The sequence below is a fragment of the Rhagoletis zephyria genome, unplaced genomic scaffold (genome assembly GCF_001687245.7).
Source record: "Rhagoletis zephyria isolate East Lansing unplaced genomic scaffold, Rhagoletis_zephyria_1.1 Rzeph_scaffold_01005, whole genome shotgun sequence".
NCBI classification, from domain to species: Eukaryota; Metazoa; Arthropoda; class Insecta; order Diptera; family Tephritidae; genus Rhagoletis; species Rhagoletis zephyria.
Window position 1 is genome coordinate 14,505 of NW_016158089.1, and position 23,387 is coordinate 37,891.

General features: G+C 31.3%; 1 protein-coding gene across 10 annotated transcripts in view; it reads right to left on the minus strand.

Annotated features, from left to right (window-relative positions):
• The window catches only part of shi (dynamin-1 shibire), a 38,345-nt gene that overhangs the window by 8,335 nt on the left and 6,623 nt on the right, over nucleotides 1-23,387 (minus strand). For 7 of the 10 annotated variants that reach the window (XM_017615360.1, XM_017615362.1, XM_017615363.1 and 4 more), the window contains 13 exons: nucleotides 22,524-22,597; nucleotides 21,689-22,445; nucleotides 21,486-21,602; nucleotides 20,766-20,994; nucleotides 20,546-20,703; nucleotides 20,362-20,468; nucleotides 16,847-17,040; nucleotides 14,810-14,929; nucleotides 10,484-10,498; nucleotides 5,883-6,086; nucleotides 5,718-5,811; nucleotides 4,879-5,015; nucleotides 3,770-3,921 (listed from right to left, as the gene is read on the minus strand). In XM_017615360.1, coding sequence (XP_017470849.1) covers nucleotides 3,770-3,921; nucleotides 4,879-5,015; nucleotides 5,718-5,811; nucleotides 5,883-6,086; nucleotides 10,484-10,498; nucleotides 14,810-14,929; nucleotides 16,847-17,040; nucleotides 20,362-20,468; nucleotides 20,546-20,703; nucleotides 20,766-20,994; nucleotides 21,486-21,602; nucleotides 21,689-22,445; nucleotides 22,524-22,597 — 2,358 coding nt within the window. Of the gene's footprint in view, nucleotides 1-1,955; nucleotides 2,125-3,769; nucleotides 3,922-4,878; nucleotides 5,016-5,717; nucleotides 5,812-5,882; nucleotides 6,087-10,483; nucleotides 10,499-14,809; nucleotides 14,930-16,846; nucleotides 17,041-20,361; nucleotides 20,469-20,545; nucleotides 20,704-20,765; nucleotides 20,995-21,485; nucleotides 21,603-21,688; nucleotides 22,446-22,523; nucleotides 22,598-23,387 lie in introns of those variants that run through there. The other 3 variants (XM_017615368.1, XM_017615365.1, XM_017615367.1) reach the window with 3 other exon arrangements.

Sequence of the window (23,387 nt, forward strand, 5' to 3'; positions counted from 1 at the left end):
CGATTCTTCCGGTTCCGACAAATGATTAATACATTATAAAAATACACCCACCTACCAAATTTGATCCGGATATCTCGAAAACTGAGAGACTAGATTGCATACAAACAGACAGACAGACGGACAGACGGACAGACGGACATGGCTAAATCAACTCAGCTCGACGTTCTGATCATATAAGTATACATTTTCATGGGTCTATCTCTTTTTGTTCTGGTACTTACAAACATCGGACCAAAGTTATAATACCATTTCATGCTCATGAAAGGTATAAAAAGCACGAAAAATAAATGAATGTGTATGTGAAAACGCAATGATCGGCTTTTAAATTTTGGAGAAACATGTTTTATAGGGGATTTCCACCAAGCCTTAACTGCAGTTTATGACAATTGGAAAAACGAGATTATCACTCGAACGGAGTAATTGGTCCATATTAAGTACAAGTAAACGAAAGTATGAAAGAAAAACCTAAGAAATAAAGATTGCCAATCACCCCATGTTAAAATAATTGGTACTTATCTGAGCTCTTAACTGCAGTTAAGCTTTTGGTGGAAACAGGCTATTATACTCGATTTCCACTAGGCATTGAATGACAACATTTTTAATGACAATGTTGGGCATTAAAAAATGCCCGTGATATTACGTGCCTGTTTCCGCATGGCGCTTTTTAAATGGCAGACACATTTTGTCATTTTAATGCCTAGTGGAAATTAGGCATAAAAAAATAGAATATCTAAGAATTCTAACAAATCAAATTTTTAAAATAAAATCATTCAATTACGTCTTTAAGACCATTTTAGCTGGGCGAATTTAATTAAAAACGAGTATGAAAGCTATTGGTAGAGATTTTAGCGTTAAATAAATAAAAATATAAACTCTGAAAATTTTTACGCTCATGCCATGTCTAGTGAAAATTTGCCATTAGAAAATATTAGGAAGATGTTCTTAAATTAAGTTTGAGGGAATAAATTCTAAACAAAAACTATTAAAAAATGTTAGAGATGTTGCTGACAACCTAGGCTATAACCAAAATATCAACACAACATATGGTGCATTTCAATTGGGCATTAAATGACAAAACTTCCGTCTTTACGTAATTACTCTCCATGTGGTATTGTAAATGGCACGCATTTTTTTATATATCAATGCTTTGTGAAAATTCGACTAACTGCGCAATTTTAAAACCCACTACGCATTTAAATTTCAAAATGTGCGCAATTTAAGAAATTCCAAGTGGAAACCAACTTAATGACACGGGTATTATTAAATGAACAACTTTTTCTTTAATGTGTTGCGAAAGTGGAAATCTGGCATTATGTAAATAATTCCACAAAAAAAATGTTATAAAATCGCATTTTATGTATTTTTAAATGTAACTTTTATTGCATATTTTAATTACAATCATTAACAACAATATGCCTAGAAATAGTGGCAAACATCTTCAAGTGATTATTTTAGTATCTAGTTGTTTTTTTTTTGTTTTTAACTACTATTTGTAACATTATCATTCTATTCATTGTTATAGCTTTTGGGTTGATATTTTATTTCCTGTTTTATATTTTACTATGTTTTTTATTTATTTATATTTTTTTAGTTTGCAATAAGCGTCGAGGGTCTGTTTATGCGTTTTTACAAAATAACTCAATGCAAATGAAATACATTTTTTGCAGTAACACGCTAATCTTACGCTAGTAATAATTTCATAAATATTGTATATGCATTTATATACTATATACTATATACTTGTATATGTATATTTTAATTTTAGTTTTTTTTTCAATTTTGCTTAGTGCAAAAAATTGATGTGGAAACACCAGCTTTTTTCGTTTGCATAGAGCAAAAAACAACTCTGTTATGGGAATATGTATGTATGTACATATATACACACATATATTTTTTTGGGGAGGATATTTTTCATTACACATGTATATATTTATGTATTTATTTTATTGCCGTATTTTTCATTGAATGCTTACACATTGAGATGCCGATAATTGCTTAAATAAATTTTTAGTTAATTAAATTTAGTTTGTAGTATGTAATGTTAAGGTATTTTGTAAACACATAAGCATATGTACTTGTAGAATTAATGGTGCGATTTAAGGTTATGTAGTAATTTAGCGACGTCTGTTAGTAAGCAGCGTTACATTTCGCGCGGCGAAAGTAGAAGGAGCAGCGTTGCATTTGAAAAAAGTTCAATTATTCACAAGAATGGTTTGCGTTGCGAAAAAAAATGGAAATGGCAAGTTCATTTGAATGAAAGTTTGTATGAAGTTGAGAGAGAAATCAGAGATGAAAATTATTTTTTTTTTTTTATATAAGTTTTTGTTCGGTGTTAGCAAATTTAAGACACACAAAATTTGTGAGAATAGAGTGAACAATGGGAAAAAGAAGAAAAGAGACAAAAACATTTCTTGTTATTAGATTTCTTGTGATGTTAGGATGAAAAAGAAAAAAATTTACAAAAATCTATATACAGCTGACTACTTAATGACCGTTAACATAAAAGTGAAGTGGAAAATAACTTCGTAAAGAACCAAACTGGCTTATATGTATGTATTCCTGACAAAACGTAGTTAATCATAAATTGTAAATACATACATTATAATTATAAAACCAAAACTTCCTCATATGCAAAATGGAGTCTAAACTGCATAGTGAACTGCTTTCATAACGTTAATACATTTTTTGTTTCAAGATAAAATTCAAGTACCCAAAACTGGTTTGAACCACAGCCCAACCAACAAAAATCTTTCGACTGAAAATGATACCTGCTACTGACATCCTAATATTTTTTTGTCAATTTACATATCAAATGTTTACACCTTTTTTTCAAAAATTGTTGATTGTTAAGAAAATTTATCGAATTTTTATAATTTTTGTACAAAGTTTGAAATGTAGATTTATATGGCGTTATAGATTTAGAAAAAAATCTAGATTTTATAAAAAATCATAAACATTAAATAAATAAAAAAAAAGGGTCAAAACTGGTCAAAGTATCGCAATCGTTTTATTTTGTGGACAACTGTATGTACCTGTTAGTTAGTCACATAATGATTTAAATAGAATAAAAACTAAAGATTAAAATTAAATTAAATAAATTAAATTGACACTTTGCTAACATAAACATTATTATTATATAAACGATTTACTAGTATTTTCAGTTTTCTAATAGATTGTAGAATTTATTTCCTTTTCAACAACATAAATAACGAATTTATTAAGAATTAGTATTTGAAGTCATTATAAAACAAACGATTTGTATAAAAAAAATGTAATTTTAATATTTTTTTTTGAAATAAATGTCAATGTATAAAATAAAAAAGGTAAATGTATCAAAAGTAAAGCCGCGCTAAACCCAAGAAAATTACTCCTAAATTTTGTCAAGTGGTATGCATAGTACGATTTCTTTTAAATTAAGCTAAGTGCAAAACCCGATTCCTCGTTTGTATATAAGTAACCAATATACATAGTTGTTACCCCCTATTAGTATTAGATCAGCGTGTGTTTTTTAAAGCGAAAAAGAGGTCCCAATCGTCGATAAATTAAGTTTTTTATAAGTACTTCGTGTAGTTTTAGAGAAAATTACCAATGTTTCTTTAAACTATATTCAGTTTAACTAATGATTCTCACTTCCGTTCGACAGTGCATAAAATAATAACTATTACAAATAATAACTATTACAAATAATAATCAAACAAAATCAAGCAAAGTTCAAAAACGCAAGTAGAAACTACTTCGAATAGAGAAAAAATAAAAATTGTGTACTTACGAAGGTAATAGTGGTGGTGGCAGAGCGCCGCCAGGACGGCCGCCTGGCAATGGTGGAGCACCGCCGCCTGGGCGATTGGGAATCGCTGGCGCTGGACGCCCTGATGCAGGTGGTGGTGGCGGGCCGCGTCCACCGGCGCCGCCCAAAGAGCCCTGCAAAGTAAAATTAAGGAGAAATTTAAAAATGACAAATACATATAGCAGTTTTAATCAGCTTTAGCTAAAAGATAATGATGAATCGATTTGATATTTTTTTTATTTACAAAAAAAAAGAATACTACTTTCTTTTGTCAATTTCTTTATTATTATTGTGTTATTTATTTATTAAATTTTTTTATTTGTTAATCTTTTATTTTTTATATAAGGCCGTAAGGCAAAGTGCCCTAACCGGCTTTTTTGTACTCAACTACTCAAATAGTTTTACATTTTAAATTAAGTTTTTTATTCGTTAGTTTTAAAGTACAAAGCTACATGTACATATAATAAAATTAAGGAAAAGGCTACTTTTATTTTAAAATTGATCTCATTTTAAAATATTTTAAGTAAAAAAAAAAATGTGCGTTAGGCTACTTCTGCTCACATGGCCTTTTTAACCGACTTCCATAAAAGGAGGAGAAATCGGTTTTGTTTTTTGCTTAAAAATTACTTGTATTCATGTATATACGTAATTTTTAATTTTTCTGAACTTACTATTTTTATTAATTTTGTTTTTAATTAAATTCTTCTTAATGTTTTAATTTATGCATGTATTTACTTTTCTTAATTTATTATTATTTTTTTTAATTTTATATTTTTTTAAGCGTTTTTATTTTACCGCATAATTTTTTTATTTCTAATTGTTTATTTGGTAATTGATTCAATTTTTTTTATTTTGTAATGTTAAAATTTTATATTTTGTAATGGTTTAAATTTTATATTTTGTAATTGTTTAATTTTGTATTTTGTTGTTTCATTTTATTTTGTTATTTTTTTATTTTTTAATATCCAAACTTTTTAATATAATTATTGTTTAATTTAGTGTTTATTTCCCAAATCCTTTTATTTTTATCGATCTTTTTAATTTTTTTGTTTATTACTTTTTATTTTTTATTTTTACTATTTTTACTTTACCTGTGATGTGGGTGCAGGTTTGCGTGGACCACCAGGACTGGGTGGCGAGAGACGTGGATTATCCAAGCCGCTGGGCAACCAATCATTTTTAACAGGTGGTGGTAGCGGTGACGACACTGTGGCCATGGATACATCACCTGGAAATATTTCGAATATTTTTTATCAGATAAATTCGGCGAAAACATAGTAAATATATAGTTCGAAAAGATATCCGACGGATGCTATTCACTCGAATATAATCTTTCACACTCGCTTGTTACGACACTGCGAAACGTATTAGATCCGATAATAACAAAAAATGAATAAAAATCATTTCGTACGATTACCAGAACAACGAATATCGAATCGTACGATATTGAAAATTTGGTTTTTCACCTGATATTGATACAAAAAGAAATATTGTCCAAATTATTAAATTAATCATCAATCAATTGGTCACTAGAACACCTTAACCGTTGTTTGGAAATTTTGTATGAAGTCAAAAAACCGTAGGAAACTACTTTGTGATATTTTTTGGATTAGTTGGTGAGGGAATATTTTGATGACTTAAATATTGCAGCCGTCATCTGCTATCAAATGATTGTCTTGAGAAATCATGCACCGCACCCAAATCATATTTTTCCCAACACATACACTAAAAATCGTAGCTTTGATCTCATTTGCTTATGTTTTGAAAAAAATGTTTTTCAATGACGAACTTTGACAATGAAATTCACCCAATAGGTGGCGCTCGAGTCGAGGTATTTTGACAAAGTGGTTGTAAAGACCGTTTTTGGCGCAATTTTGTTACACTTTTCCTCCAATAATCTTGCAATTCTTTATCCTGCTACCTATCTTACCGATAATTCGTAGCGCTTCCTTGCAGGCATGATACATGCGCAGCATCTCTTCACGTTTTGTGGCCGATTCCGCTGATTCTTCCATCATTTGTGCCTGTGAATATTGAAAAGCAGTCATAATGTAAGCATCTGAACTCTTCATTCCACAACCAAAAAAACGCTCACCTGATCTCCAGTGGCATACAAGTGCGCCAACAGCTCGCCGTTGATGAAATCTTTTGTATTGTTAATGATTAACATCATAATAGCTTTCGGTACCATATCACGTGTGGTCTTTGTGACGATCTTCATGTACGAATCTACCAAATTGCGAATGGTTTCCACCTGACGCTCCAGCTGTGGATCCGATGCGCTCTCTTCGTTGGCGGACTACAGTTGCAAAGAGTGTTGCAGCATCGTAACCAAAGCGGGTGAATAATAAAAATTGTTGTGGTAGTGATGGTGTTGGTGGCGGGAACGGTGACAGTAATGGCGAAATATGGTGGTGAACGGAGTTTGTATAAAACGTAGTGTATGTAAACAAGTGTAGATGTGTGAAGTGAGGAAAGTGCGCATGTGCAACAGCAGCAGCGCAGCAGAAGCATTAGACACACGCATACACATTTCGCATTTTTTTTTTTTTGTTTGAAATTTCAGTTTTTTATTTTTAATATAAAAATTTGTATAGGAAAAGGGAAAGAAAAAAGAATAAAAATGCATAATGTACAACTTTTCTTTTTTTCTCACAAATCAATAACAAATAATAAATATAATAATCATAGCGTAAGTAATCCCATCACAATAAATTTCCATTACACAGTTTCTCATTCAAGGTGTTAGTAGAGTAGTTGGAAAAAAGTAACCATAAAAATAGATAAACAGAAAATAGCATTTAAATGTGTTTGCAAGTAATAGATATCAAGCGCTTCCAAAAAAAAATTGGTCGAATAAAATCTCGGAAAATCTTGTGAAAAAATGAATTATTAAAAAAAAAATGTTTTTTCCATATTTAGAATTAAAAACTTAAAGCTGATTTTTACGATCTTCTAAACTAAAATAAAATTTTGAAAGTAGCAAACTTCATGTTAATTTGGTTTAAACTGAATTTGCGCTATATACTGAATGCATAAATCGTGTATAAAATTTCGAAAAAAAGTAATTTTCAAAGTAATTAAACAATTAATAATAGTACACTTTAAATAAATTGGAGTATGATAGTGAGTACACCTATTTGATTACTTTGAAGCGTAAAATAAAAAAAAAATANAAAGTAATTAAACAATTAATAATAGTACACTTTAAATAAATTGGAGTATGATAGTGAGTACACCTATTTGATTACTTTGAAGCGTAAAATAAAAAAAATTCAAAAATAGGTAAGTACATATAATCCAAATGCCTCTAATTTTAGTCATACTGGCACCAAAACTTAACTAAAGACACAATAAAGCAAACGAAAGTTCGTCCAATAAGTATTTGCTGCATTTTGGGCAAGAAAAAAAGCACCTTTACAAACTTGAAATTAAACTTTCAGCCTCATTGCGTAAGTCGTAAATTAGACTAAATTGTACGACTCAACATTGGCACTGCCTACTGTCGTGCTGAAATAAGTAGATGACAAAAGTTGTCCAGTGCTGCCAAGTTTTCCCGTTTTGATATAAATCGACACTCGAAATACGAATTGAACTCGACACGACGCTCACATTGAGAATGTTTGCTTTATCAGCTGCCAAAGAAAATTATATTCAATGAATACGAATTTTTTCGATACTTATTGGACGAAACGTTAATATTTATGCATAAGTGAGTTAGTATTTATATTGTATAAGTATTGGTTATTGTATTTACAGGAGTCGTACTTCTTTAAATTATTTTTAAGAAAAGTTGTTTTTGGTTATGAAAACTATACCTCTTCTCTATGTAGCTTTAACCGAAAAATTTAATTAAACAGATATTGCTCCCAATGAAATTTGGAAAATAATGTATACTGAGGGCCTAACAGATACGAATTTATTCGCTTATTCGTTAAGTAGAAAGGATTTCGCTCAGTTTTTTCTTTTATCTAACGGAAGGAATGAGGGAAGGTATAAAATCGTCGACGAGGTGAGTCTTGAGATCATTCTCTGGCATCAACATAGTTACTGATTTTAAAGCTAAGTAAATCCTTAAAACGGCTACTGATTTTAAAGCTAAGTAAATCCTTAAAACGGCTTCTGCTAAGAATTGCGTTAAGCTCGTCTTACAGCAGGCTAGGGCTGGGAACTTCATCCGGATAAACCGAATATTCGGATGCCTAATAAAATTATTTTGTTACGACAGTCGGAACAACACAGATTCATATATCTGGCCAAAGACTGCCAGTCCATCATCACTCCCCAAAAACTCTTTGGGGAATTTAAATGCTGTTACAACAACAATAATCCTTTGCAACCCAAGATATGGCAATGCCTTCCGTCCCTATTTGCTTGTCTGAGAAGGTGATTAGTTGCATATAAAGTCTTTAGTTGGACTTAGAGCCCCACGTAATGTCCGTTTAAAGATAGGTTTGTTGTTTAAAATTTGATTGCAGGCATTTTTGAATCTTATATGCAAGTTCACGGTATTTATTTGTTTAAATACTCATTTAGATAAAAAAAAACCAAGAGACAGCTACAAATATATTTTAAAAATAATATGCAATCTTATTCTCGCTCAGATTTGCTTTGATGTATACTCCCTATGGTACGAAAATTTATATAACTACAAATCCATATGTATGTATGTATTAATGCATTATTAATACCATGATAAAAACATAGCAAGGTATAACCGTTCTCTCAATTTGTCGGCCATGATTTTTTTTTGAAGTTTGCCAACATTTTAAAATCATATAAAAGTGAAAATAAAAAATTGAAATTGTTCGAAATTGTTGTTGCTTGAGATTGAAAATGAAAATGTGTGTGTGAGTTTGTGAGTAAATTTAAAAATTAAATTGTTTGGAAACGTCAAGAATCTTAAAAGTGACTCTCAGCGGTTCTACCTTACTATATTTTTATCATGATTAATACTGACATTATAAAGTTATTTTTTATGATTCTGTTTGTTGTGATGTACGTAATAGTGACAAAGAGGTTGTTTGTTGTTTATCAGATGTGTTTCGGGTAGAGAATGAATGACATGAATGGAACAAAAACTATTAAGAAGCCAAAAAAGTATAGACCTTTTCTCTACAAATTTTGTAAACACTGAGATTTTATTGAGTTTCGAATAAACAAAAATTAAAAGGAACAAATAACAATAACCGAGATGTATAATTATTGAAATAGAGAACAGAATAAACGCAAAGAACTGCAAAACAAAAATCGGACACACACACAAATATTTTCAAAGAGGTAAATATATATATTATTTAGATTATAACAATGCAGAATTAATACTGAATTGGTGCTAATTCACTGTTCGAAAATATTTATGTTTTCCAAGTTTGGGCACGTGAGATGATGCAACAGATTGTTTGACAGTAAAACTTGTGATTTAGTTACAAAAAATGAGATTTAAAGTAAAAATTTATTTTAGCAAAACAAAAATAATATTTCTTATCCTTTAATTGATTTATGTTGAAGTTTTTCTAATTAACAATATGTTGGATAATCCCCTCAATTTTGTGTTGCGTGTTCTTACAACAACATGAACTGATAACAGGAAACACATTATTAATTAAAAACAAATTAGCAAATACATAATTATAGTTCAATATTAACCTAAAAATAGGTAAAAATAAGCATATAAAACAATTCAAATAAACGGTTAGGAAATTGCTTTTTTTAATGCATTCTCGCCACACATACTCATAACGAACAAACAAAATAAACAAATAACTAACGGGTTTTAAAAAAATTATTAACAAAATTTTATTTAATTGATTTTGCAAACATACGTTTTTCGTTTTCTGTTGTAAACATATTTATTTTTAATTGTTTTTAACGTTTGTATAAAAATAGATTTAGAAAAATAAGAAAAAAAGACGAATTAAAAGTGAACGTGGAGATCATTTTTTTTTAATGATAGACATACATATGTAGTAAATTAAGTTAGTTTCTTAAAGGCCGAACATAAAATAATAAGTAATAATTATTATAATTGAGCACATTTAAAAGAAAAAACTAAAGAATAAAACAATCAAATTTTTAATCAAATAAAATTTAATAAAAATTAATAAAATTTAAACAAATTGTATTTAAAAAAAAAAAACTGAATTAAATTACATCTTAAAAATTAAATCAAATTCAAAAATTAAATCTTATTTAAATAAAAAATTTATTTAATAAAAATAAATTTTCAAACGTTAGAAAATTTTAACACTTAAATAAAATAAATGAATTTTATAAAACACGTCAAATGAAACCAACTTAAAAAAATTAAATATATAGAAAAATTTAATTAGTAAATTCCACAAAAAATAAAAAAAAAACACTAGGGTCACCAATTTAAGCAAGCCAAAATAATATTCCGATTGCTTTTGCCGTTTAAAATAAAAATAAAATAAATTTATAATAATAAAATATAAAACGTAAAATAAAATTAATTAATCATAACCTCCAAAAAATTCATGAAATCCCATCTCAAAAATAAACCGCTAATTCACCAAATTAATGAAAGATAAAATAATTTTTTTTTTACAAATGTATGCGTTTTCCCGTTTTTTTTTTTTGTTAAAACCCCTTACTCCCATACATTTTTTTAATGTTGCAAAGTACTAATAAAATGCCAAACAAATACGAAAAGTTTATGAAGTAAGTGAAACAAACCTCTTGTCCTTCCTGCTATGGAGAAAAATTCGATAAAACAGAGAAATATACGAAAGTTTGCATTACAAAAATAGTTTTGATTTTTTTTTTACTTAATTTTATTATAGTTTTTGATATATATATTTTTTATTTTTATTTATTTACGCAGCTTAAAATGTGTAACTTTGTGTGCGTTAGTTGTAACGTATTATTTACATACATTGAAAGCGAATTGGGAGGAGGGAGGACGTGGAGTTATGTATATAGGAGGAAAATGAATTTAAAAAAAAAATTAATTAGATTTTTTCTAATTTATATGAAAAAAAGTTCAAGTGATTACTTTAGAGGTTCTCTCTTCAATAAAAAGAAATATAAAAGAAAAGAAATTTAAAAATAAAACATAAAAACAAACATAAAGCACATGAGGTTACTTATGTAGTTACTGGGAATCATGAACACGTCTGTTACAAAAAAACGATTCTATACTGGATAAGCAACATTAAGGTGGGTAGCTAGCTAGTCTTCAGCTGCTTTTTTTTCAAGTGAATACCAGCGAAATAGTTCCTTTTCTATTTGCCGTTCATTCTTTTTTATCAGCTAAATTTTTTTATAGTCGTCGGTGTATCGATACAATTTTTATAAACATACAAATATCGATATATTATGATTACTATAACCGATATCATCATTGATAGACATGTAGGTATTTTATGGGCACTGAGTCGCACAAAACTTTCGAATCATGAACTACTAAAGTCTATATTCTATTTGAGAATTATTGGGGAAAATTCTAGCCATGTAATCAATTTGGGTGTTCACAGTTTATTCCATGATACAAAAAAGAAGGTAGTTTCATTACTACTATTTTTTGATTATAAAGCAGATTTTTGACATTTCTTCAGATGTAAACATTAAGCATAGCTTTGCCACATTGAAATTTTTTGAGAGGTGAGATTTTCTTTTAAATACATATTTGGTATTTAATAAAAGAGTAAAATGTGCATAAAAAATTGGAAGTTGATGTGTTCTATAGTCAAATTTGAACGTTGTTCTCAATCGTTTAAAAGATCCTTTGAATAATATCGCTGTGCAGAGATGAAGAAATAAAATAAAATGCAGTTTTGAAACATTTATTTATTAAAAAGGTTTTTTCATTTCATTTTAAACAAAATGAATAAATTTACATAGCAAATCTCTTTTTTTCTAATAGTCCGAAGAAGATGTATTGATAGATATTTCGTCATAAAAGCATAGTCCGGAACAGGCTTCGGAGAAGGTTGTATGGCCTCATTGCCTCACATTAAAGGAGTCACAATTCAGAATTCTCCCGAAGTGAAGTATCTCGAAGTAATTCAAGATACAAAACTGTCGTGTAAATCTAACGTGGAACACAAAACCTCTAAAGAATTGGCAGCATTTTCGCAATGTAAGCAGGTCTTTGGCAAAACGTGGGGTGTGTCACCATAGGGTATCCTCTGGATTTATACCTCTATGCTCAGACCCATAATTAGTTATGCGTCAGTGGTATGGTGGACCAGATTCTCAATCAAGAGCGTGGGAAGTCTGCTTGCTAAACTTCAAAGAACTACTGCCGTGTACTGTACGGAAGCTTTCTGTACAACACGTAGGGATGCAAATTTTGAGCAGTAACATCGATACATCGATGTTTCGATGCATCGGAGAAGAGAACAACGAGGCTAAAATACATCGCCAGAGATACATCGATATATCGATGGTTTCCGATGTTTTGCAATTTGTTAATTTCTAGTTAAATTTAAAGCAATATTGAATACTTTAATTATCCTTTCTATACCCTTTCTATTATTAGAATCAAAATGCATACCATCGTAAGTTCGTTCGGGCCTAAAGATCCTAGGCCTGATCTTGTTGAAATTCTAAAGGGTTTTTGGTTCTGTTTTAACGGCTAGGTTATTAGCATTCAGAATGAATCCAACAATTTTATTGAGCTTAGGGCCGCTTTTTATGAAAAATGTTGTGGAAAAGCAACAATAATTTACAAAGGTAAGAAGTTATAGCTGCTCTTTGGGAGATCACCACATCTACTAATCACAACCGCGGTCACTGAGGAGAAGTGGTGATCTCCGAAATAGCAGCTATAACTTCTATCGTTTGTAAATTTTGTTGATTTTCAATAACATTTTTCATAAAAAAACGGCTGAATATAATTGTTATAAGGCCATAAATAACAAAAAAAAATCTGAATGAATAATAAATTGAAGGTCAGTCAAACACACCGAAAGAAGAAGGGAGTCTCCTTAAAGTCGATGTTTAAAACATCGGTAAAACTTCCATCTATGTATCGTCAATTTCGCGATGTTAGTAAATTGTAAACATCGATGGTAAACATAGAAAATTGAATCGATATTATCGATGTTTCAAAAATCTAACGTGGAACATGCAGACTAAAAAGAAACGGATGCTGGTATAACACTGAGTGGGGCAAGGCGGAAATTGCTAGCGGCAGAAATTTGAGCACTTGTGTCTTTTCAATGCCACAAGATAGTACGCCACCTTTACCTTTGTTGAAGAGATTCTATAATGTTTAGTTCCCTGAGGCTGAATGCTGGTTTAATACCAGCACTGAGCCCGGAATCACACATAATCGAATCTTCAATGATGGCTCCAAAACTGACTGTCTCTGGGCTTTTCTCTGGGGAAGTATGCTTCGGTCTTCCAGGCTAAGGTATTTTCAGTGACAGGTAAACTGCACTTAAGGCATTGGACATCCCTCTAACTACTTACTTCCAAACTCTGGGTGCCAGTTCAACCGGCAGTACCTCCTATCGTCCATAACAATAATATATATCATAGCATGAAGCACCGAAATTAAAGCCTTGAAAAGCACATCCAAATCCTTTTCGGTGACTGGCTTTAGAATAAAATTATTTAATAATACTAATTTTTGCGATCGACAACATATTTCAAAGAAAAAGTTGGTTGGTTGCTCTTCAAATATGGTGATGTATGAATTTCAATTTTCGTTATTGCTCAGATCGAAGGCAAATTTCCTTTTAATTTTGTAAATATTTTTTTTTTTTACAATAAATAAATGATTATTGAGGCTTAGGTATGGCAGCACGAAATGTCACAATCTGCTTAATTGTCAGGTAGCTAATATGGCGCCCGAGAAGTGACAATGAAACTACCAAGGCGTATTTAACAAGGTGGTGTTGGCCGTATATAAGTAAAAAATTACACTAACAAATTATACGCTGATGTCCATACTGTCATTGGTATGAGTTACAACAAACACATCATTTTGACGTAATGGCCTCCACGGCGAAAAACTCAGCTGTCGCCCCAACACCACCTTGTTTAATACACCTTGGAAACTACCTTCTTTTTGTATCATGGTTTATTCCAAAATGGATTACAAATGGATTTGTTGTAGTAAGAATTATATTTTTATACAAAATTTGCGAAAAGAAATTCGAATAAAAAACTGTTCACATGTACATTGCGAAAAATTCTCTGTGGTAATACTTTTGCTCGTCACTGTATATACATATGTATGTATGAGGCCTCATGCATAAAAAGTGAGCTTAAGCTGGGACTCAGTTTTTGCACTTATGAAGTGAGCTCCAGCTCAAGAATTTGTACTGAAAATCGAGTCGGAGTTTAAGCTCACTTTTCATGCATGACGCCCAATGTGTTTGAAAATATCTGGGAAAACAATACCTGAAATGATTGTACCATAGGCTAAGTGCATAAAACAAAATTCACAGAGAGAATTAAAAATGAATCCAGAGTATATCTATGAAAAACATTGAAATATCTGGAATGCGCGTAATGGGAGGGCCCTATTTTGAAGGATTCAAAAAATATATTTTGACCACTAATTAATCGGTGTTTTTATACTTAGCAAACGTACGCAAATGTGAAACCCCATACCATGTTCAGAATAAGGTCGTTCACTTAATGGAGGATTATAGCTTCGAAAGGTTTTTCATAAGCCGTCCGAAAATAAAAGCTTTGCGTGACATACGAATGAAACAACGCGGAAGAAGCGTAGTGACTCGGAGATAAAATTTAAACGAAACACAAACACCTAGTACATCTGTAATCCACACAAAGTAGAATTTCGTATCTGGTATTTATTTTAATAAGAACAAAATATTTTTCGGTTTTATCACTTTAAAAGTCAGCCGAAAAATAGCTAGCCACCGTCGATGCGTTTAAGCGAATTACATAAATGCAATATACGAATACATATACTCATTCAATGTACATCATGACAAATGTACATATGTATGTATAGTATAGTACATACCTACATGAAATGTATAAAAAACAATTATCTTTGCTTAATCATATAAAACAACTTACCTCATCACCATTCTCTTGTGCCACTTGCTTCTCAGGATAAACGCCAGCGCGTAGGAATGAAGCCTTCCACGATTCAACATCTTCAACGGTCTCACAAGACAGCTCAAGTTGTTTATAATCCTAAGCGTGTAAGGAGAGGGAGCGGGGGAGGCAAAAAAACCAAAAAATTTATTAGTTTGTATTAAATTTTTTGGCTCATAAGCAACGCGAAAAGCAAATTATAAATAACGAAAATCGAAATGAGCAACAGGATTGGTAGAAAATAATTCAAAACAAATATTTTTGCTTTCAGGAAGTCGTGGTGGGGTGAGCAAGTATTTGAAAACAAAATAGGGCAACAGTAAAAATTTGGTGTGTGGTGAAAATAAATTATGGAAAAAATCGTTTAGCAAGTGGCTACTTACGAAGAGCTAATGCGAGTATTTATCTATTTTCGTAAAAAAAAAACAATTTTTCATACAAAATATGCAACTGCGGGCAATGGCAAACTTTCCAAAGGCACTGTGAACCAATATTTTTGCTTGGTTTTTTTAACTGCTTTGAAATTGATGCCACGCCATGGCATATTTTAAATGAAAATTTGTTGCTGGGAAAAATGTTGATAAAAACATAGTAATTTTTATCAAATACAAAAAAATTTAAACGCCGTTTTACCAAACAGTCTGTTGCCACACAGGGTTGCAATTTTTCGATTTTTTTTTTTTTAGTTTTGTCCACGCAAGAGCGTAGAGAGCACACTTACATACATACTCAACTCAACGAACTGAACTGAACTTGAAAAACGGGTGTGTGTAAGAAAGAGAGGCAAACATACGTATAGTAATATACATACATACAATATTAAAGAGGGCGGGAAAATGAAAATAAAATATTCGTTTTTTCTCTTTTAAGAATTGTAAGCAACTTAATGGATTTGAAATAATATATTGAGTTCTGTAAATTAATTGGACATCTCATTTGATTAAGCGGATAGTGATACGCTACATATTATAGAATTTTTTTTTATTAGTCTTATAAAATTTTTTTTAAGTCATTTTAGAAAATTCTACCCAAAAATTTTTACCAGAAAACGTAAACCGAGTTTTTAAAATTTACTTTCATTAAGAATTTACTTTGATAAAATTTTTTGCAAAAAAAAATCAAATAAATATTCACAAAAATAAATCAATTTTCAAAAAAAAAAATATTTCACAAAAAAATTGCACAAAAGAAATCACAAAAAAATCAAATAGTTCACAAAAACATAAAACATTACAAGAAAATTAAAAAAGTACCAAATACAATTATGTGTTTAATTTTTCTCAAACAAACATTTTTATATAAAATTCAGTTAACAATTAAAAAAAACTATGTATTGGTGCAACTTTACATAATATACCCGTTTTACTGGATAGTAAGTCAATAAATGAGCCGTTTATATTGAAAGTGGCATAAGTCGTTTCCACGTAATATGCTTAAGTGTTTGGTTAACTCTAACTAAATGCATCGGTAAATCATTATACATACCGTCATAAACTAATGACAAAACTTTTTACTTTTGGCTGATGAAGTTAAACGAATGACAGACGCATTCGAATACTGCTAAATTATCACTGAAGTCAAGCGGCGTGAAATGACTTATACCACTTTCAAAATAAACGGATCAAATATCTGCCTTTTCTGTACCAGGATTCTTTTGGGTCAAACGGTACTATTGCATAATTTTTGCCGACATTTTATAACACTTCTGTATAGCGCAGCACTATCTCACTATCAAAAGAAGCACAAATTTCCAAAGAACTAGTGAGTTGATTTTTCTTTGTTTCCACTATAAAAGCAACATTTGAAAAAGTATTCTAAAAACATCATGCGACATCGATTTAAGCGCGACTTTTTTATGCATTTTTTTAAGTTGTTCTTGCTGTATTATTTGTTGCATTTTCTGTTTCTGTGGTTGTTTTTGTTTTCTCGATTTTTTTAATCTTTTCAATTTCTGTTTTGTAGGTGGTCTTGGTTATACGTTGTAAAATTTTTTTGTACTTTACAAAAATTACTAACCTTATAAACATTACGTCCATCTGGACTGAATAAAGCAAATGTGACACGTCTTGACATTGACATGAAGCCCTGTTCAATATCGCGTAATTTCAAACCATCCAACGGCAACATAAATTTCTTCTCCTTCTCATCCTCATCCTTGTACCAGGAAATACTCTCCGATGTCAGGACAAACCAATAGGGACGCGAACCGCCTGCAATGTTGTTTTCGTTGTTGTTGTTTTTTTGTGTCGGTGTAGCGAAAAAAAGTAGTAAGTATTGCACAAGGTTGTACGAGAGAGGAAGGCATTATATGTATGCACAGGGTGATTGCAGGCGGGAAGTGGAAGGTGTTTGGAAGTGTGTTTTTAATTTTGTTTCGATTGTGTAGTTTTAATTTTTTTGTTGTAAGTTGTAAGTGTGGGGGTGTCAATGCCATTTGCCCAAGGATTTTTAAGTTACGGTTTGCCGTGCAGTCGATTAGAGTTGTAGTACAGTTGACAGTTAGCGCACAGTGACGGTCATTTTCCATTTTTTGGCGTTATTTCATTTAATTTTTTATGAATTGTGTGTAGAAATTTTGTTGTTAATTATTAAGATGAGAAGCGTAAGAAGAATTGGCGAATAAACAGCAATTGTACGATGAGGAAATGCAGATATAGCAATAAGACGTGCATGGAATGAGACAAAAAAGAAGAAAATTTCGAAAAAAATTATTATTAACATATTTTTTTTTTATAGATTTATTGTATTGAACGCTCATGAGCATGAAATATGATTATTTATACAAGTAATAATATAATAATTTACAATGCCTACTTAAAAAATACGATATTTTACATAATGTACAGATAAATATATTTTATACCTGAGACTTTCTAAACTAACCTATAGTCATTAAGAGGATAATTACATTATTTACAGATATTTAACAAGAAAAAAAAAGAATTTAAACGGAAACACATTCATAACTAGCTTTGAAGGCAGGAAAAAGATAACTATAGGATAAAGAAGAAAAACGCGGTATGAAAGATGATTGATGAGATTGTGAGAGAGGAAGGAAGTTTGTAGCAGTAGATTTAAGAACAAAAAAATAGTGATAGAGGAAATAGTGGTCCTAAGCACTCATTGCATTTAGCGGTTGTGAAACAAGCTTGAGGAAAAATAGAGTAATTGAGCAGATAAGAAAGGAATGATAGCAAGGGTAATGCGAAAGCTAAGGAAGAAAGTATAGGGGAGAAAAAAAATGGATGAAATGGATGGTGATGGATGAAAAAACCAGGACTTGAGTTGACTTGGCATTTACTATTAGCTTCTGATAGGGCAGAAGATATACGACTGGCGTGCTTTATTGAACTTGGCTTAAATCGCTTAGGCGGTTACAGCGCCAAACAGCAGCCAGAAGAGGAAGTTATTAAAACGAACCATTCGGGGCTGGAAGAGAATTTTTAAACGAGTATGAAACGAAAAAGAGTAAGGAATGAAAAGTAAAACTTAAGTGAAAAATAAGTGCAATAGAAAAACAAAAAACGGAGAAACAAGCAAGCGACATTAAGCTGCTACTTTAATAATTTTGTTTTTTCAACTATTTGCAAATTTATAACGACCTTTTTTTTAAAAACTTTTAGGTTATCTTATAAACTCTCGCCAGTTTGTTCACACATTTAAAAGTATTTGTAAATGTTTAAGCGGCTTCCTTCACTGCATACAATCAAAAACTATACGCATGCGCAATTAACGAAGTAATGTTTTTTTCAGATTTTTTTTTTTAAGAGAAAAATTTGTTTTTATGAAAAAAATAATTCTTATATTTAAAAAAAACGTCAAAAGGCAAAAAATTGTTATGATATATGTACGAACAATATTTTTTTTATACAGTTCAAATTCAATAAAAATTTGTTTATACAATTTAAAAATCAGTGCTTTTTAATTACAAATACGTATGTAAGTATGTACTCGTGTTCTATATTTTATTTATTATACATAAGTTGCCTTAATAATTGCTTGGTGGTGTGAATGAGTGGTTGCAACACAAATGCAAACATTTAAAACAAAGTAAACAATTGAAAATAATTTTAAAAAAGTATCGAGCATTATACAAACCAAGAAATTGTGGTAAAAATCGCTTCAATGCTACAAAAATGAATAAAGAAAATCATAAACATAGGAGAAGGAAAGACAGAAAATTAAAATGAACATAGAACACTACATACATACACAAATAACGTAATGTTAAGAACATGCAATTTAATTAGAAAAAGACGAACACACTTTAGCAACAAAAAAAAATATAAGTAAGAGTTACTCTTACAAGTAAAAATGAATTAAATAATATTTCTTTTTTAGAAGTATATACTAATTCTAAGCATGAAAAAGAGACTGCAGAAAAAATGAAGTGGATACAAAATGTTTAATTTTTACTACTAAAACACAGCAAAAAACTGAGAAATGTTTTTAAAGAAACAAAAACAAATTGAATAAAATAGTGCCGTTTGAAAGCACTAATAAATATGTAAACATTCATTGATGAGAGAATTTTTGAAAAGTTGTCCCAAAAAAGGTATACATACGTAGCTCCGACAGTTCTCAAACTTATACGCATTAATAAATCAAAAATAAAATAGCGTAAAAGGAGCGAAGAAGGCGTTACATAGTTAGTATAAATGATTTCAAAAAATCTAAAATCCGTGTTGTTGATTTTTAGGTTATAGCTGCGCTACAAAGTAGTAATTATTAGTATTATAATACAATTTATGGTGAAAATTAGATGACATTTTTTGGGCTAAAAAGAAATTGAGGATGATAATCGTAACTGAATTTTATAATTAATTTAGTAGCAGCGGTAAATTTTTGACAAAGTTACTGGAATATTTAGTACTAAGTTAAAGAAAAAACACTTATTGGTTTGCAACTTAGTACGAAATTTAATACTAAGTATTTTGATAAAAGTTAGTAAAAAATTAGTACTAAAATATTCTATGAAAATTAAGAACACAAAGTTTAAAATAAAAATATAAAAGTAGTTTTTTTTTTAATTTAGTGCTAAAGTAACTCAGTTAAAATGAGTAAAAAATGTGTGTTATATTTAACTTATAATTAATAAACAATATAACTTGATGAGGGATCATTTTTCGTGCGAAATTTAGTCCCAATCTTTAGTATAAATTTTAGCACTTAACTTAATATAAGCGCTTAAATAACAAACGCCACGCACGTATTTAGAAATGAATGTATATTAATGAATTTTATAGATGTTTTCATATACAATTAACTAACAGCATTCGTTAAAAAACTCAACCTACATAACTGCGCAGAAAAGCCCACGAATATCAAAGCACCCAAACCAAACGCAACACACCATAAATATGTAGTCTTATAACTTCTACCATACTACTCTTTACATACAACAGTAATTCACTATTAATTGACGCTTAAGGACTTTTCATAAACATATTAACTAAAAGTACGCTTAAAATATTTACACTAAATTTAATATAAAAAAAAAAAACTTAAACTGTAACAGATTCAGTACGCACCTTTCATAATGCCCAAATTTTGTATGACCATATAGCCTTTGCGTATAACCTGATTGCCCAGCTGGCGTGTGCCAGTCTTATTGGAATTTTCAGATTTATTCTGAGCACTAAAAAGTATAAAGCAAAAATAGAAAACAAATTTCTGGTTGTTTTTAAAGTGCAAAAAGAAAAAACATTTACGCACTTTGCAAAGCCAATGAAATCCTCGTGATTGGTATTCATGTAGGCCAATTCGAAATCGATGAGTAACAGAATTTGTTCCTTACAGTACTGTTCACGCTGGCGTATATGTGTAGTGATGATGCGTTCGGTTTCCTCACGCAAGCGTGGATAGCGTGACATCTAAAAGGGAAGAGGAGTAAATGAATATGCAAGCTACAGCAAAATGTAAGCTAGCATAATACCTTATCTGTGCACATGCGCACCACAACGGACAACTCTTGTACGACTAGATCGACACACTTTATGACCGGCTCCTTTAGTTGTGCAATTTGACGTTTGACAATCGCCTCGAAGGCCATATCAGGTGTGAAAAGGCCCACACGAATACCATGTATATTACGAATGGCGAATGAGATTTCGCGACGCAACTCCTTTTCATCACAAGCCATTTTAACAATTTCAAAACGTAAGCTTAAAATTAAAGGAAATAGTTTGTGAGAGCGATTATGTCAAGAACACATCATTTTTATAATAAAAAAAGCAATTCAATACAATCCTTGTTAAATGCAAATCGCTTCTTTTTACGCGAGTACTATGAACAGCGCTGAGAAGGCAGCAGGCGCCTGTCGACATATTCATCGATATTTCACAGTAGATATTTTATTACCATGGTATTTATCTGTACCATTGGCACTTTATTTATGGCCGACATATTTATAAATTTTTATTCGACATAATTTTGCATACCTACATATTCATCAGTATTGTTATCGGCAAATTTATCGGTATAATTGTCGAAATATTTATTGATAGTTATTTATCGGCTTCATTGTCGATTTTTTTTAATCAGAATTGCCAATTTTTAAATAAAGATTAGCCCCCGAATTAATAAATAAAATTTTCCTTTTCGCAGTTGTGATAAATTATCTTTAGTCTTCTACAACGTAACTCTAAACGCTTACCGTTCATGGAAAATTCTATTGATTTTAGCACCACCTGATAGCTCATTTGTATTGACCAATGCTGAGCCGGAACCTTCAATGGTGCGTTCAAAATCTGACTGCAATTGTTGAATCATTCTGCATGTAAAAATGAAAAGCGCACATTAGCAATTTAGCTCCACACTTCCCTATAAAACTACACTCTACTTATAGCGCAAACTTACTGCAACATCGCCTTCGTCTTAATGCTGGGATCGTCGGGTCTGAAATGCTTGAACTGTTCCACATCCTTTTCCAACGTCAACATTTGTTTTTGCAATTTATCACGTAAGCCGGGAAGTGTATCACGGATATGATTGGTCAACTGTTGATTGAGTACACGCTGTAGATATGGTGTACCCAAACGATCGGCCATATGCCGATATGATGGATGACTAAGGAAGAATTTGCGTTCAGCTGCCAACGCCTGATGGATATCCTTACGACCTTCAATATCTTTTTGCGAACGATTTACAACACCAATGTAGCCCCGTCGCAGCGGCAATAACTTATTCTCTAAAATATCGCGCGCATCTGTACCCTCGTCCATCAGATCGAGTTTAGTGATCACACCGATCGTGCGCACACCCTGTGGATCTACCTCTTTGGCCAATTTCAAGGCATCCGAATTGGCTAAATCCGTATTGGCTGGCGTTACAGCCAAAATGAGACAAGTTTCTTTGCGTATAAATTGAAAGATCATGCCTTTGATTTGCTGTTCAATATCAACTGGCTGATCACCGATCGCCACCTTGGTTAGACCAGGCAAATCGATAAGTGTCAAATTGAGTACGTGTGGTGAGTAGACACGCAAATTAATTGGAATATTGGATATGCCCTTATTGCTGCCAGTCACACGATCCGTCTCATCTTCGATCTCTTTGCGGATCTCATCGAAACTGGTGAATTTTTTGCCCTTGCAATGCAAAAATTCGCCATGCTCTGTGGAAGTAAAAGATATTAAGATAAAATATTGAATTTAGAGAACAATTGAAGGTTAGTAAGGTGAGTATAACTTACCAGTAACACCGTTAATAAGTTGCAAGATCAATGGTCGACGTGTTACGATGCCCGAACCACGAGGCAGAAAATCTCTGTGAAGAAAAAAATTTACGAAATAAACACTCAGTAAAATATATATTTTTTAATACATTAAAAATAGGCCCGAAATTCTGTTTAGGGCTTTTGCTGTGCTCCATAGGTAATCAAGCTTTTAGTCGCTTAAACTCGTAGTTACACGAAGGTGTTGGACATAAACTACAGTCTAACTAACTCCCCACGTATCGAAGTGGGACATACTTAGGAAAATCACTCAAAAAGTTGAATACCAAATATTGGCTGCAATCCTTATATGTGGTATTAAGTAGTTAATTATCTTTAACCTGCTGGAACTGGAAAAACACGTGGTTGACATTTTTTGAACGTATATCAGGTGTCCCTAAACATTGTATGAAACGAGTCCTTACGGGAACATTTAATATTTCTACGCACAGCAGTTAATCATTTAACAAGTTTTCGACATGAAAGTTTCAGAATCGCAGATCATTTTCCATTAAAAAGGAAAAACATCTTGGCTGTCGACTTACCTGGGCGTGTCTGGCCCCAGTATCAGCCGCTTCATAACTGCGGCCAAAACAAGAATCTTCCACAGCAGTCGAAACAGTAAGTGGGCGGATCGGCACAGAAAAGGGAAACACAGTTTTTTGGGATGTGCCTGGCATAATTCATTCAAAAAGCTTTCGAAACCTAAATAACTGGCTCGGTAGAAAGAGATGTGTATCCAAATTGGCAAATTTTATTTTTTAAAGTGAAAAGTAATCCGACTATAGTTACCTGGGATATTGGAAAATCTGGGAACAACTAGCATTGCTTTGTTACGAACTC